Source organism: Nyctereutes procyonoides, unplaced genomic scaffold, assembly GCF_905146905.1.
Source record: "Nyctereutes procyonoides isolate TBG_1078 unplaced genomic scaffold, NYPRO_anot_genome, whole genome shotgun sequence".
Taxonomy (NCBI): domain Eukaryota; kingdom Metazoa; phylum Chordata; class Mammalia; order Carnivora; family Canidae; genus Nyctereutes; species Nyctereutes procyonoides.
Genome location: NW_026575024.1, coordinates 1,678,912 through 1,694,138, shown reverse-complemented (window position 1 = coordinate 1,694,138; position 15,227 = coordinate 1,678,912). Strand labels below are relative to the sequence as shown.

At 53.9% G+C, this 15,227-nt stretch overlaps 1 protein-coding gene across 1 annotated transcript in view; it reads right to left on the bottom strand.

The window, feature by feature from the left end:
- Window positions 1-15,227, bottom strand: part of TAF4 (TATA-box binding protein associated factor 4) — a 65,988-nt gene that overhangs the window by 5,500 nt on the left and 45,261 nt on the right. The window contains 5 exon segments of the mRNA XM_055344130.1: window positions 11,199-11,318; window positions 11,735-11,791; window positions 12,168-12,293; window positions 13,040-13,170; window positions 13,480-13,649. Of these exon segments, the coding sequence (XP_055200105.1) occupies window positions 11,199-11,318; window positions 11,735-11,791; window positions 12,168-12,293; window positions 13,040-13,170; window positions 13,480-13,649 (604 nt within the window).

Below are 15,227 nucleotides of genomic sequence, written 5' to 3'. Positions count from 1 at the left end.
AAACAAACCCTGAAATATTAACAAAGAATTGGATTAAGAAACAGAAAGGGGGGGGTGCCCGGGTGGCGCAGTTGAGCATCCAACTCTTGGTTTCTGCTCAGGTCGTGATCTCAAGGTCGTGAGATAGAGCCCCGTGCTGTGCCCCACACTCAGTGTGGAGTCTGCTTGGGATTCTCTCCCTCTGCCTCTGCCTCCCCCACCCCATCGCTCACTCCCTCTAAAATAAATAAAGAAGTAAAGTCTTAACAACAAAGGAGTAAGAGTTGGCTGAATGCAGGAAAAAAATGAAAAAAAAAAATCCAATCAGAAATGAGTCAGTTAGCAGTTAGCTGTGAGGTGCCGAGGCGGGGAGCAGCGAAGTAGGGGGGCCCAGCAAGGGGCACACGCGAGGACGGGCGCTGCGGCATTAGAGCCTCCGAAGAAGCGAAACAGACAACGTAGCACAAGAGGCACCGAGGCCAGAATCCAAGAGAAAGTTCTGGGAAACAGAGACCAAAATCTACACTCTATCAACCCTGACGTCTCCTCACAAAACTATTACTTTCAAAGAGACAGATGAGGCCTCTAGGGAAAAAGAGAAAATAAATTACAAAGCTAAGACAATCCGCCTGACATCGGCCTTTCAAAACCAACTCACAAAAGTGAGGCGACCACGGACAAGCATTCACAAAATTACTGAAAGAACATGTGAACCAAGGGTTCTCCGTCCCGCCACACTGTCCTCCCTGCCCATGCCACAGAGGAACTACTTTCAACACACAAACATCAGGGGACCCTGCACCGAGGCCCTCGTTGGGGGCTCTGCCCCAGGAGAGGTGGGGTCAGGCGGCGGCCATGAGACGGGTCAGCACCCACGGAAACGTGCACCTGACACCACAGCAGACGCAGGGCGGGCGGAAGGTCGCGTGTGGGGACAGGACGCGGACAGCCGGGGGGCGGGGGGGACAGGCCAGGCTGGCGGCGAGAGCCTGGCACCAACGGGGACCAGTTCCATAAAAACCAAGGACTGGAGGCCTTTCGTGAGGTTTATGTGCAAACATGACCACCAGAAAATAATCATAAACCTTCCTGAGTACAAACAGAATATTTTCCTTAAAGAGCAAAGAATATACACTTTAGAGAATCCCAGCAAACACAAAATATGTGTAATTGTAAAATATCACGAGAGAGAAAAGACCAGGCATGCTGGTCGCATCAATAACGGGGAACGGACTTTTTTCATTCATATATTAAAATAAAGCTTTTTGGGGGGATCCCTGGGTGGATCAGTGGTTTAGCATCTGCCTTTGGCCCAGGGTGCGATCCTGGGGTCCTGGGATCGAGTCCCGCGTCGGGCTCCCTGCATGGAGCCTGCTTCTCCTTCCTCCTGTGTCTCTGCCTCTATCATAAATAAATTAAATAAATCTTTAAAAAAATAAAAAATAAAAGATTAATAAAATAAAGCTTTTTGGTGTGCCAGGGGGGCTCAGCCGGGGAAGCGTCATGCCTTCAGCTCCAGTCATGATCTCAGGATCCTGGGATCGAGCCCCGGGTCGGGCTCCCCGCTCAGTGGGGAGTCTGCTTCCCCCTCTCCAACCTGCTCATGCTCTCTATTGCTGTCTCTCTAATGAAGAAGTAAAATCCTGAAAACAAAGAAAGAAAAGAAAAGCTTTTTGACTTGACTCTGAAAAAAAGACCAAGCCATTGTGCTGACTGGAGACATGCCCAACATCAGGAAGGCTAAAACAGGTGGGGGAACAGAGGTTTTCTACGGAGGGAAGCAAGGAGAACAGGTGACGGTCCCAACTCAGGACACAGGACTCAAGCCCACTGGACAAAACGGGTATTTTTTTAACACCGAAAGTGACAACTCACAGAAGCTGTAACATTTTTTTTTTTAGAAGCTATAACGTTTATCAATACTTACGTGCCACATAACAGGGCGCACACACAGCCCCTCGCTACAAAGCAAAAACTGCAGGAGACATAGGAGGTAAAAATAGAAGCGCACTAGTAACAGTCACCACACTCAGGACAAAACACATCAAATGGACAAAAATAAGCAAGGACTCAGAAAATTGGTCAGCATAATCAGCAAGGTAGGCATCATGGACATCTATTAACTCTCCACCCTCTCGGGAGAATATGCCTGTCCTCAAGCACCCACTGTAAATCATGGAAACTGATGACCTGTATCACCTGTCAGACTGGCAAAATCTAAGACGAGGACAACACATGGCGCTGGTGAGCGTGGGGGAGGCCTCTCCCACGCCACAGGGGGACACAACGTGGCATGATCTTCCAGAGGGGAGCCCAGCCACTGCGAACCAAACTACCTGTGCCCTTAACCACCCTCAACGATACCCCCGCAAGGCAAAGATGCTCGTGCTCGGCAAGGTATCTAAGGCCGCATCACCTGTGCACGAGGAGAGACGGCGACAGTTCCGAAGGCACCGCGTTGCTATAAAACAGAATGAGGATCTTTCTGAAACGAAATCAAGTTCCGGGATGTATTAGTGAGAATGGCACGCTGCCAAAGGGTGCCTTGCCTGCACCTCAAGGAAGGTGAAAGGGGGAAAGAAAACACGCACAGGTGCACTGAGTGCGCATGGACTGCGGGCAAGGGGGGCGGGGGTCATGACGGGCGGCGCCCTCTGTCTGCAGGGGTCTCCGCACTTCTGATCCCTGGAGCCCTGGCCACGCTCCACCCACCAAACTAAACAATTAAAATCAACCGAAAAGTAGGGGAATCCAACATGGAATACAGGCAGCAGCAGGAGAGCCTAAAGCTGCGCTGCGCTGCGCTGCGCTACGGAGTAAGGACTAGAGCCGCGGTGAAAGCAGCGGCAGGAAGGAAGCCCACCCGAGCAGCTTCGAAATGCAACATTCTGACCGGATGTTGTGATGCTAAGTACAAGAACGGTGCAGAAATATTCGACACAGCTTAGCAACTCTGAAACGTCCTTATACTTCAGGATCAAACAAAAATAAGTACATGTGGAACAAGAAACCAGGTCTCCCACATGAGACACCAGGCACGGCCAGGAGGAGCCCTGTGGCAGCAGAAGAGAAGCTGAGGTCCACATACAAGCCCGTTTTCAGCAGAGACAGAGGGACAGAAACAAAGCAAGTGTGGCCGAGCGCGTGTGGCCCTCGAGGAGGGCTGGACACAGGACACCCAGGAGCACGGCCAACAGAAGGAGCCTGCGCTGATTCCATGGTTATGGCAGGAATACCATAAGCTAAGTCTGGAACATTCTGCAATGTGAGAAAGAAAGAAGTCTTCAAAAAGTGAGGGGTCATGAGAGGTCATAGGACCTGGCCGAGGCCGAGGCCACATGGGCATCCAAACATGGACAGCGGTGACGGAGGGTCACCCACGGTACAAGCCACGTGTACACACTAACATGGGTAAGTCACTGAACGAGCAAGCAGGAGGGGGAACAGGGCAGAGGCGACAGCTCCCTTTACAGCAGAACCACGGTTAACACACGCGTGGGGCCAGAAAGACAAAACCAGTCCCAGGCAGAGAGCACAGCCGCCGCTGCAGAGACAACTGCTTGGGGACGCAGGAGCCCGCGGCACAGTCAGCCGGCAGATGCCACCTGAACCCAGTGGTCGAGGTGATCACGTGATGCACGGACAAGGGCACCCTATCAGCTTTTTGACATTCTAGCCAAAGTTACGGAGCCTGGATCTAGTCATGAAGAAACCTAAGAGGAACCCAAATTAAGGGACTTTGTACAAAATACGTGACGTACACATTTCACAAGTGTCAATATCAGGAAAGACAAGGACTGGGAAAGACACCAAGTCAGGAACCACAAGGTCCTGGGTGAGGTCCTGCAACACAAAGACATCACCAGTGGGAAAATAGGGCACTCACACGTGGAAAAAATATTCGCAAAAGAAACATCTGCTCGGGATCCCTGGGTGGCGCAGCGGTTTGGCGCCTGCCTTTGGCCCAGGGCGCGATCTTGGAGACCCAGGATCGAATCCCACGTCAGGCTCCCGGTGCATGGAGCCTGCTTCTCCCTCTGCCTGTGTCTCTGCCTCTCTCTCTCTCTCTCTCTCTGTGTGTGTGTGTGTGACTATCGTAAATAAATAAATAAAATCTTTAAAAGAAAAAAAAAAGAAACATCTGCTCGTGGACTATCACCCACTCTGCAAAGAACTCACAAAACAAGAGGAAACACCTGAATAAAACTAGGCCAGGGGCAGCCTGGGTGGCTCAGCGGTTTAGCGCCGCCTGCAGCCCAGGGCATGATCCTGGAGACCCCAGATCGAGTCCCACATCGGGCTCCCTGCATGGAGCCTGCTCCTCCCTATGCCTGCGTCTCTGCCTCTCTCTCTCTCTCTTTCTCTGTGTCTCACATGAATAAATAAATAATAAATAAATCTTAAAAAAAAAAAGGGGGGCCAAAGCCCTGACCAGACCCCTCACCACAGAGGACCCGCAGGCGAGCCCCTGAACTCACGCCCCTCGGCCTGTGTCACCAGGAAATGCCGGCGATGACGAGCGAGACGCCCGCACGCCCGTCAGAAGGGCCCAAGCCCACCGCGCCCACGAGGCCAAGCGCAGGCGGGGTCGTGGGCCAGCAGGGCTCCCTGCGGGGTCGGCGGGAAGGCGGGATGGCGCGGCCACCTGGGAGACCCTCTGGAGGGCGACGCTGACAAGCCCGAGCCCCCTCCTACCCTGCGCCCCAGCGCCCGGGCGCCCTGGGATTTTCCCGCGGGAGCTGAGAGCCCACGTCCACGATCCCGCTCACGGATGTCCACGCGGCTCTGCCCGGAACCGCCCAAACTGGGAAGCGGGCAAGGCGCCCCTGGGCGGGGGGGGGTGAGTCCGGGGCGGTCCGTCCAGACGACGGGCTGTCACTCGGGCTGACGTGAGAAGACGCGGAGGACGCATGTCCCTAAGCGAAGGAAGCGCACGCGGCGTGACTCCGACCCCGTGACCTTCTGGAAGAGGCAAAAGTACGGAGACGCGGATGGACCGGTGGGCGTTGGGGCGGCGGGAGGCGGGGTGTGGGCAGGGGGAGACGAGCGCGTGGCGCGGGGGGACTCAGGGCAGGGAGACGGCCCTGCGTGATGCGCTACAGCCGATGCCCGTCACTGGGCGTCTGTGCAAACCCGCGGCGCCCAGAGGGACCCGAGGGCCAACCGCGGACTGTGGGTAATGACGGCGTGAGTGTGTGGACTCATCCTTGCAAAACCAACACCACTGTGGTGAGTGATGAGGACAACGGGGAGGCCGTCGGGGTGGGTGCAGAGAACCTCCGAGCCTCCCTCCCCGTTCCCTTGTCGACCCACAACTGCTCTAAAACAAAAGTTTATTATACTTCTAAAAAATTAAATTCTGAAAAACAAAATCAGATAGTCTTGTAACAGCCTATGGCACCAATGACTTTTACTGGGGGGAAGCTGAGTGAGGGGTACACAGAAACACTCATGTTTCCCTACTTTTCCATGCATCTAAAATCAGTTCAAAATGAATGGGTTTTTAAAAGATGTATCCCAAGGAATTGCTCCTAAACTCAAAAAAAGAAAAGGATCAGAGTACTACCTCTGATGAAGGCAGGCACAAAGCAGAGACTCGGTGGTAACCGCTCTGTATGTAACACAAGCATCCCCCCAAAGCCCCAAAACAGGCAAAAGCAACAACATACGAAAGAACTCCCCAGAACAGCCTCTGGTGACCTGCCTCCTTCCGTGTCGCTCGGGGTCCCCGTGCTTTCACTGCCAGCTGCTGCCTCGCGGCCGGCTCCCCCCGTGGGTTTGGAAGCACACATTTTTCCTAGTTCCCAGCACAGACTCTGGACGTACCTTAACACCCGAGTCAAAGTTAATCAATATGCTTTTCCCCTCTGCCTCCTGCCCCTCCCGGAACGGGGACCCCAGCAGCCAGCGTGGCTGGGACCAAACACAGGGAATAACGGGAACTCGATCTCTCATGGAGAAGGACTCATAGGCAAGGAGAGGGCGAAGGCTGGGCAGCAGCCCTGCGTGCAGACTACGATCCGGGTGTTCGCAGGAGCGAGACGGGTGTTTCAGACACAGAAAGCGCCGCACACGCATCTGCACTTGCATGAACGCCCCTGGGCCTGGAAGGAGCCGTGCAGCGAACAGCACACACAGAGCTCTGACCCTGGCCTCCACGCACCATCCCCGCCGCCACCCCCAACGCCTGGAGGGCACCAGGGCTCCTGGCGAAGCGCCGGAGGGGCGGGGAAGCACCAGAGGCCCCGGGACGCCTCTCGCCAGTAAAACCGTGATGCTTCAAGAACGAGGGAGATACTTCAAAAGGATATAGAAACCAGCTTGAAGGAGCTTCCACTGCCCAAATCTAGAAATAATGAGAGTATTGATTACAACCCACTGGATACACAGGAGTCCATGGTCCCTGCCACGGTGATGAGCAAACAAACAAATGGAGCATGAACGGAGGAGGGAAAGCTCTTCTTACAGCAGAAGGCAACTAGCAAACGTGGAAGGTGCAACGGACAAAGGTCCTCACAACCGGCACCTGTGACGGCCGCCGAGAGGCAGGCGGGTGAGAGCAGTGGATGCCGAGGCTGGTGGCGGTCTGAGGAAGGACGGCCTCCGCATCGCCCTGAACAGCTCCTTACTAAATGCCAACACACGGACGGAGTCACGGGGATCACACTGCGGAAACACGGCTGAGCTGACGAACCGGGCAGCAACGTGCAGGTCAGCAGGAAGGTCTCCACAAGGGCCTCCGGATGCGACAGACCCAACAGGCTGCCCATCGAGACAGGGGCACCTCTGTCAGTCACCCCACACACAAGCCTCTTCAGTACCATCCAGAACGGGGAGATTTGGAGCAGGCTCATGTGGCGTGCCAGCTGGATGCCACACATCCCTGCACAGAGCAACAGAGACGCTGCCGGGCCACTGGCGAGGTGGGAGCAGAGGGGAGCAGGGGGGAGCAGGGGGGAGCAGGGGGGAGGGCAGGCGGACTTCCTGCCTGGGAGGCTGTGCGGCACTGGGGGGCGCGGGACATCCCATCACAGGAAGACTATGCAGGTCCATACAGGCAGTGCACACGCACACGCACACGCACACACTGAGACACACAGACACCGCGATGAGGTGCATGTGATGCAATGTTCAGAACTGAGAACTCAGACTAACGGAGTTCTATGTGCTGCTACTACAACTTTTCAATAGGTTGAAACTATTTTCAATTTTTTGAAAAGTTGTATTTAAAGAAAAATAAGGGATCCCTGGGTGGCGCAGCGGTTTAGCGCCTGCCTTTGGCCCAGAGCGCGATCCTGGAGACCCGGGATCGAGTCCCACGTCGGGCTCCCGGTGCATGGAGCCTGCTTCTCCCTCTGCCTGTGTCTCTGCCTCCCTCTCTCTCTCCCTCTCTCTCTCTCTCTCTCTCTCTCTCTCTGTATGACTATCGTAAATAAATAAATAATTAATTAATTAATTAATTAATTAATTAATTAAAAAAAATAAAGAAAAATAAATCACTATACCCTGGGAAAACAGCCACAGGGGCAGCTGTTTCTTGGTCTTCCCAAAGGCCCACGTAGACTTATGGCAACTAGATGACAAAACCTAAAACCAGCAGACGACACAGCAAAGCCAGGGAAGATGAGCCGCAGGCAGCCACAGGCCGGATGGCACCACAAAACCGTGCGGCACAAACTAGAGCAACACCAGTGGGCACTGGCAGGCCTGGAAACCCCAGGAGCCTGTGGGTCCTCAGAAATGGAGGCAGCCGCTGAGCCTGGGGCTGGGCCTGCCCTGGGCCCAACAGCACAGGGCCTCACACGGATGAGACCAGGGGATGGGAAACTGAAGACGAAGAGGACAGGGGCAGTGGAGACCAGGGCAGCCCGAGAGCACGGCAGGTGGACACCAGGGGCCCGGGGAGAGCAAGCAGCCGCACCTCCATCACCGCACGAAGACCACATCAGAGGGGCTCGAGAGGTTCGCAGACTACCTCAGACACCATCTCCTCTTAGAAGCTTAAGAAAACTAAATTCATGGGAAAGGAGAACCAGAAAACACAGAGGCCAAATCCCACATGAGTTGGGACAAGGGAAAAAGGAGAGAAAGGATGAATGACATCTCTACCACGAGAAACACCATGAACACATAATAATAAACAGACCGGAACTGTCACATTCTACCTTAAAACAAGCTAGAAGACACGAAGAACATGGTCACAGTCAGGAGAGAACAGAAGCTGGATCTGCAAACTGTAGAAACGAGGTGCCAGAGGCAAGAAAAATTAGAAAGGGAAGTTGTGAACGAAAGCCAAACCACAAGAACGGAGCCGTGAGCCCCAAAGAGGCCGCCAGAGGGAGGAGAGGGCAGGCAAGGGGCAGGCGAGGGCGGCGTGAAGGCCGAGGCAAGGGCGACACGACCCCACCACCGGGACGTCTGCAGAGGAAGCTGGGCAAACCCACCGGGAGAGAAGGTGTTCCCGAATAAAACGGATCTGAAACTGCTTGTGAAGGACTCAACCCAAGAATGCCAACACAAGATAACTAATTCCAAGTAAAATTAAAGGCTCTTTAAAAAAAAAAAAATCCTTTGGGCAAAAAGAACACATGACATACAAGAGAAATAAAATTAGACCATCATCAGGCTTGAAGAGCAACACCGTACGCCGGGAATAAACGTCCAGGGTAACACGTGTAAGGTTCTCAAGAAAAGAAAACAGGAGCCATGGATTTCGGCTACGGAAATGGACCTTTAGGAACACAGGACACGGACTGTCATCCGTGTGGATGACCTCAGGGATGTCGTCCCCACGAACAATCCGAGACTGTGGCACAGAATGAGACTCTGCATAGACACCACCAGTACTGCAGGATGGTGAGCCGGGGGAGGGTGAAAGGGACAGAGGCGAAGACATGACACCTAGACAACGCACTACGTCAGTGGAGTCAAGAGTGTGTGCACGCCATGACAGGCCTCGCCGGAACCCAGCCCACGTGCACGAAGACCTCCCTCCCACCACGGCCCCCAGCCGAGACACCACAGGGTCTTTCCCCAGGAGGACAACTTACTCCCTAGGGTAAGAGCCACCCCGACAAAGCCTAGAACCAAACGTGGACAGGGAAGGCGGAGTGTGCAGGGGCGTCCCACAGGCCCGTACTGACCCCACAGTGAAACCCAAAGCACACGAGTCAGGGTGAACCACCTGCTAAAGCAAGAGTCAGCACTCTCCAAAGGAAGACAAAACCCAGTCTCTCAACCTGTCACCCACCATATCCAGCATCGAGCAACAATCACAAGACGTGCAAAGAAACAGGAATGCGTGACCCACCGTTGAGGAGAAAAGCAGTGAATGGAGTGAAGCTGAGGCAGCCCAGATGCTGGCCCTGCAAACACATCAAAGCACCTTTGACAAAGAGGCCAGAGGCATGATGTCCCGGGAGCTGTGCTCTCTCTTGGGACGTGAGCAGACAGGGTATCTCAACAGAGTCAGAAACCCTAAGAAAGACCGACGGGAAACCCCACAGGCACAAATACATCAGCAAGTGAGAGCTGCCCTGGGTGGGCTTCATGGCCGCCTGCCGATGACACGATCGACGCGGTCAGGGAACCTGGAGACTGCGATCAGGAGAAATCGTGCTGAGGACAAGAGAAGATGAAAGACAACTGAACAGTGCCCGAGACCCAAGGGCAACATCATCAGGTCTGACATATGTGTAACTGGAAACCCCACGAGGAAAAAAAAAGACGAGCAGAAAAAAAATTTTGAAGAAATAAAGGTCACAATGTCACAATGTCTCAAATTGGAGGAAAAACACTGACTTACAGATCTAAGAGCCCCGACCAGGCTGAATGTCAAGAGAACCAAGTCTAAAGACAACCCAGACAAACATCTAAAAATTAAGACAATAACCTCAAAGCGGCCCAAGGAGGGAGACAGCAGGCGGAGACCTCGGTGGGCCCAGGAAGGCAACAGAGCCGCCCCTTCTACAGGACTGCGCCGGGCATGGACCTATCATAGCCAGGCATCAGGTTTATGAACGAGAGTTTTGCAATTTGGGGAAACACACTAGGAAAACTCCCACCTTTTTTGTGATCTGGAACAAGACAGCACAGCACTGACGCGGGAGTGTCCTTGCAGGCGTGCAAGACGCCAGCTGTCAGGTAGAGGGGCCCAGGGAACAGGGCGGGGGGCACAGCGCAAAGGGTGCCTGGTCCTGGGGCACAAGTATCCCTCTTGGTGGGCCCTTTCTGAAAGTTAGATGACATCCATCCGGATATGCTCTGCATATCCAAGAATGTAGAAGAAAATAAATCTTAAATGAAAAAAACACTGTCAACCCAGAATTTTATATTCAGGTAAAATATCATTCGAAATTGAGGGAGAAACACCGCCTCTTTCAAGTACACAGAAGCCAAGAGAACCTGTCGTCAGCACACTGCACCACAAGAAACGCTAGTGCTGCCCTGCGGGCCCAGGGAACTGCTGCCAGCGCAAGCCCAGCCGCCACCACCGCCAGAAGCCGTGGGAAAGGCCAGGCTTGCTTTCCTCCTGTAATTTATTCAAAAAACAAGTCACAGGGATCCCTGGGTGGTGCAGCGGTTTAGCCCCTGACTTTAGCCCAGGGCGCGATCCTGGAGACCCGGGATCGAATCCCACGTCCGGCTCCCGGTGCATGGAGCCTGCTTCTCCCTCTGCCTATGTCTCTGCCTCTCTCTCTCTCTCTGTGTGTGACTATCATAAATAAATAAATAAATAAATAAAATTTAAAAATCACAAGAAATTTATTTAAAAAAAAAAAAAAAAAAAACAAGTCACAGTGTAAACAAAAGTAGCAATACCCTAAAGTTAGGTTTATAACTACATAAAGATATCACCACAAACAAAACAAAAAACTAACAAAATCTGAACAGAAACCAGCACGGGCCGCTTTCCCTCACGCCAGGCCCCGTCCGTCCTCCTCCAGGCCTGCGTCACGCACGCTGCTCAGGAGCGGGCGCCCCTGGAAGGCGCTCCAGCAGTTAGAGTCGCCCTGCGCTCCCTGCACAGGCCATCTAACCTCACGGCATCCAATCACAGCCATCACTTCCTCACAGAAAGAACTTCCATCCACAAGTCGACGTGACACAGAATTTCCAAGGGAGATGGCCACATGTAAGGCCAATTCTCACGTGTGTCTGCCGACCGAGAGGTGCCCCCGAGGCCCCCACCAGCCCTCGATCGCTGTCGTGCTACGTACTTCTGTCCCCGACCCCGGTCCTGGAGAGTCCACTTTCCTCTTTTTCCTGGGCCCGATGGCGGCGAGTGCTGTGAGGTTGGCATCGCGCTGCCTCATCTGTGCCAGCTCTTGTTGCTGCATCTTTGTTTTGAAGAGGAAACGAGGACTGTCATTTCATGCACATGACTTTTGCTTATCACAAAAGTAACAGAGACATCAAAGATCTTCAGAAACTGTCTAAATTAAAATTTCTTTACTGTTTTGACTGTAACGGTAGGTTTATCCCGCGATCAGAAAAATCATAAAGCAAAAACACGCTCATCTTTAGAAGCTCAGAGAATATGACAAACTGTGTAAATAGAAAGACTGAAGAGACCCCATGAGAAATTACTGTTACATCTAAAAGCAGAACACACAGTTGCCCTCTGCAAACATCTTACATAGCCTCATCACAGAAATGCCACCACTTTCTTCCCCTTTCTTTGGTTGGACGATTAGGTTACATAAGAATCTATTTTCAAACGTATAGTAAAGATTTTTTTATTAAAAGAGCTTACCTCTTTTGCCTTCTGTTTCAACCTTAATTGTTCTGGATCTTCTTGTCTGGATCGAGACTATTTTTTTAAAAAGTAAAAAAATAATAATAATAATAATGAGCGAATTATCATCTAACAAAAAACAAAAATATAGCCTGCATATCATGGAAAAAAACAAACTCTTAATCCGAAGAAAATCAGGCCCACTGGAGAAGTGCTCCGAGGCGGCCATCATCCCGCCCACCGGTCACAGGAGCCTGACAGATGGCATGCCAGGACGGCCCGCAGGGCTCTGGACGCAGGTCCACGTCCCACCTGCAGCCCTCTCCTAAATCACATGCATCACGTCTTCTGCAGGGCCAGCCCCCAACACAGCGCCAGCCTCCCACAGCCCTGAGCGCGTGCGCGGGTGCTCAGGACCCAGGCCAGGAGCAGCCCCAAGTGCGGTACTTGCCTTGGCTGCTCGCATAAGGATTTCTCTCTCCTGCTCGTCTTTCCTCTGCTTTTCAATTTGATCGAGCTGCTCAAAAAATTTAAGCTGAGCCCGGACGTCACTTGCCTGCTCATATCTATCATCATCCTACAAAAAGATAAAAACACGGTCATAAATTTGGGGCCTGGGCTGGACAGGCTGCACATCATCCCACCTCCCAAAGCAAGTCCTACATAACTTTCACACCTGACCCCTCATCCCCAGATGGCCTGTGTGTGACATGCTCTGCAGGTTAACACGCACACAAGTGAGTCTCAGGCAAGCTGTGCTGGGGCTCGCGGGGGTTTCCACTCTGCACACTTTGTTACTGTTCCTTTATTCTAACTGCCGCTCTGACGGCACCGGCCTCACACCGTCGGCCCCTCTGGGTACTGCTCATGTGAGGGAGGGAGGAGGAAGGCGGATGCCACCCTGCAGCCTGCCCCCGGAGGCTGGGCTTTAGCACAGGTGACCCTCCACGAATCCAAACAGAGCAGTGGTCCGAGTCACGGGAGCAGGCGTGGGCCAGAGCCCTGAAGGTCTGCAGGAGCGAGGGTAAAACCAGAGGAGGCTCCCCGAGCTCCAAAGTGGGGGAGGTCACCTCCATCCCAGACCCAGCCCAGGCAAGACCCCTGACGTGCACCCTCATGCAGACCCATCCTACTTCCCAGCCAGGGCACACAGAGCCTGAGGCCACCATGGGCTAATGAGGTGGCCTCGTCCCCAAAACGTAGCTCCATGAAACTCTCAAAACCAGGGTGCCACCCCCACATCTGGTGCAGGAAGAGGCTTCCCAGCACCACTGACCAGGAGTCCACAGCAAGTGCAGCCTCTTTGGGAAGCCAGTGAGTTACCTTATAAGAGAAGTTCTTCTGCTGAGCTGTTTCTGATATCTTTTCTACAAGGTTCTGTAGCCTCTGCTGCGTAGCATGGGATACGTAACTCACTACGTCTGGATGCAACTCCGTGATGCCGTGTTTTTTACCTGGGGGTAGGCAACACTTTACAAACGTCGCTGTTCTGTCGTCCACGACTCACCGCTTGGAGCAACGTGAGGACGGCCCAGGCAGGCCCTCGGGGCGGGAGGGGTTGGTCTACACCCGCTGCAACTACCTGAGGACCACTGGCATCAGCCATGTAGGACACGGGCAAAAGGCAGGACAAGGCACCAGCCGTGTCCACGGAGGCCCACGTGCTCCGCCAGGAGCTGCCGGCAGACGGCAGCTCTACTCAGAAGACTAAGCCACACGGGCACACCAGCAGTCCTGGGGATGGCTGCGGGGCTCCAACGTACCTATTTCTAAGATTCTTCTTTGTAAAGGCGCTGGTAAGAGGAAGGTTTCGTCCTTACAGGACCGTGTCAGGGTGCCCACTAATTCAGAGTTCGTGGCTAATATTCGTGCACTTTCTTCTGACAGGTTCACTCCCGCCATCGAGGCCACATCATTGATGTCATCGTCATCCCTTCGGAGAAGAAGATAATGCTGACTGAGCGAGGGGCGCGTCAGGAGGTGCACTTGGGGGGCCTGACCCAGTGGGACCCCGTGTAGAAAGCACGCCGATGCCCTCTAGGTGTGCGTCCGCCAGCTCCCTCCTGTACCGCGCTGTCACCTGAACGAGGAAGGCTAGTGGTTCTTTGAAAATGAATCTGTTCTTTTAAACGAAGGCCCGATGGGGCTTAAAGCCACACAAGCGTCCTGGCGTGAGGACGTGTGCAGAGGGCCCCCCCGGTGAGGGCTAAGTTGAGGGAGCAAAACCCAGCAACACTGTCCTCACTGCTTCAAGGAGTTTGTTCCAAGTGAAACCTTTCTTTAAAAAGTCAAAGACCATTAATTTATTCTTAAAACAGTAGCAGTTACGGAAAAGCCGGAGTCCAGGGTGTGGGACTCTTTCTTTCCCTTCACCTGCAGGAAAGCTGCCAACCCGAACCCCCCTCCTCCACCCTGTGCTCCCTGCACCCAAGGGCGTCCCTGCATGGCTCTCCAGCCTCCTTAGCCTGGAATGTTCCTCAGCCTTGCTCTGGTTCTTGTGCCTGTGACACCTGTAAGGCCACAGGCCAGGAGTCTTGCAGCACGTCTGTGTCCATCTGATGTGTTGTCCCCACCCCACCCCCAGCTCGAGACAAAGAATGTCACACAAGCTCCGCAGAGGGCTGGATCTCCTTGGTCCCTTCCTGACGTGCTCTGAGCTCCAGCTCGGGGTCCCGGCCCACTTCCCCCTTCCCCATGAGTTTCCCATTCATTCATTCTCACAGGCTCGTGCTTTCCCGTCTCATCCGGTGGGCACAGTCCGGTCCTACAAACATGGGCAGTGAGGAGGCCCTAACTAGGCAACTCCTGTTGATTCTGATGGTGTCCGTCCACCCCAACACTGCTTTCTGACCTATCAAGATGCACCAGCTCCCCCTGCGAAGACCCCAGAACCAGCCTTTCTAAGGTGTCTGGGTCACAAGAGCAGAACAGCTTTTAGAAGACACAGTCTGAGCACTGGGTGTGCTGGCCGCCACGCCGGGGCGCCCCCAGTACACAGAGCAAGGGGCTTCGTCCAGTTCCCCCTACGTGTGTAGACACTGAACCCCGAGCTAACCCAGCCCCCCCGGGGGCCGTTCTAGCTCACTCTTCTGCACTTCTAACTCCCTCCCCTGGCAGGAAGACACCAGGGTTCCCAGTGACCCTTGCTCTCTTCCTTCTCTGACCTGCCGGCAGACCCCCTTTCCTCATGGATGTCCTCCCCGCCCCACCAGGCGCTGGCCCTCCATGCCAAGGCCCCCAGGCTCAAAACCCTCCTCACCCCACTTGGGTGCAGATGAGGCTAGGGCCACCAAGGCTCAGCACTGCTGATGCTAACTCTGCTCCACCAGCCAACAGCTTCAGGGATGACTTCTGGGAGGGAGCAGCCCCGTGAACACCCCCAAGATGCAGGCCCTCTCCTGCTGCTTCACCGTCATCCATGTCAGCACTACAGCCTCTATCCCGTGATTCCCTGACACGTAGTCCCTTGCCCGGCTGCTCATCAAGAGCCCATGGTACAGCGTTTCCACAA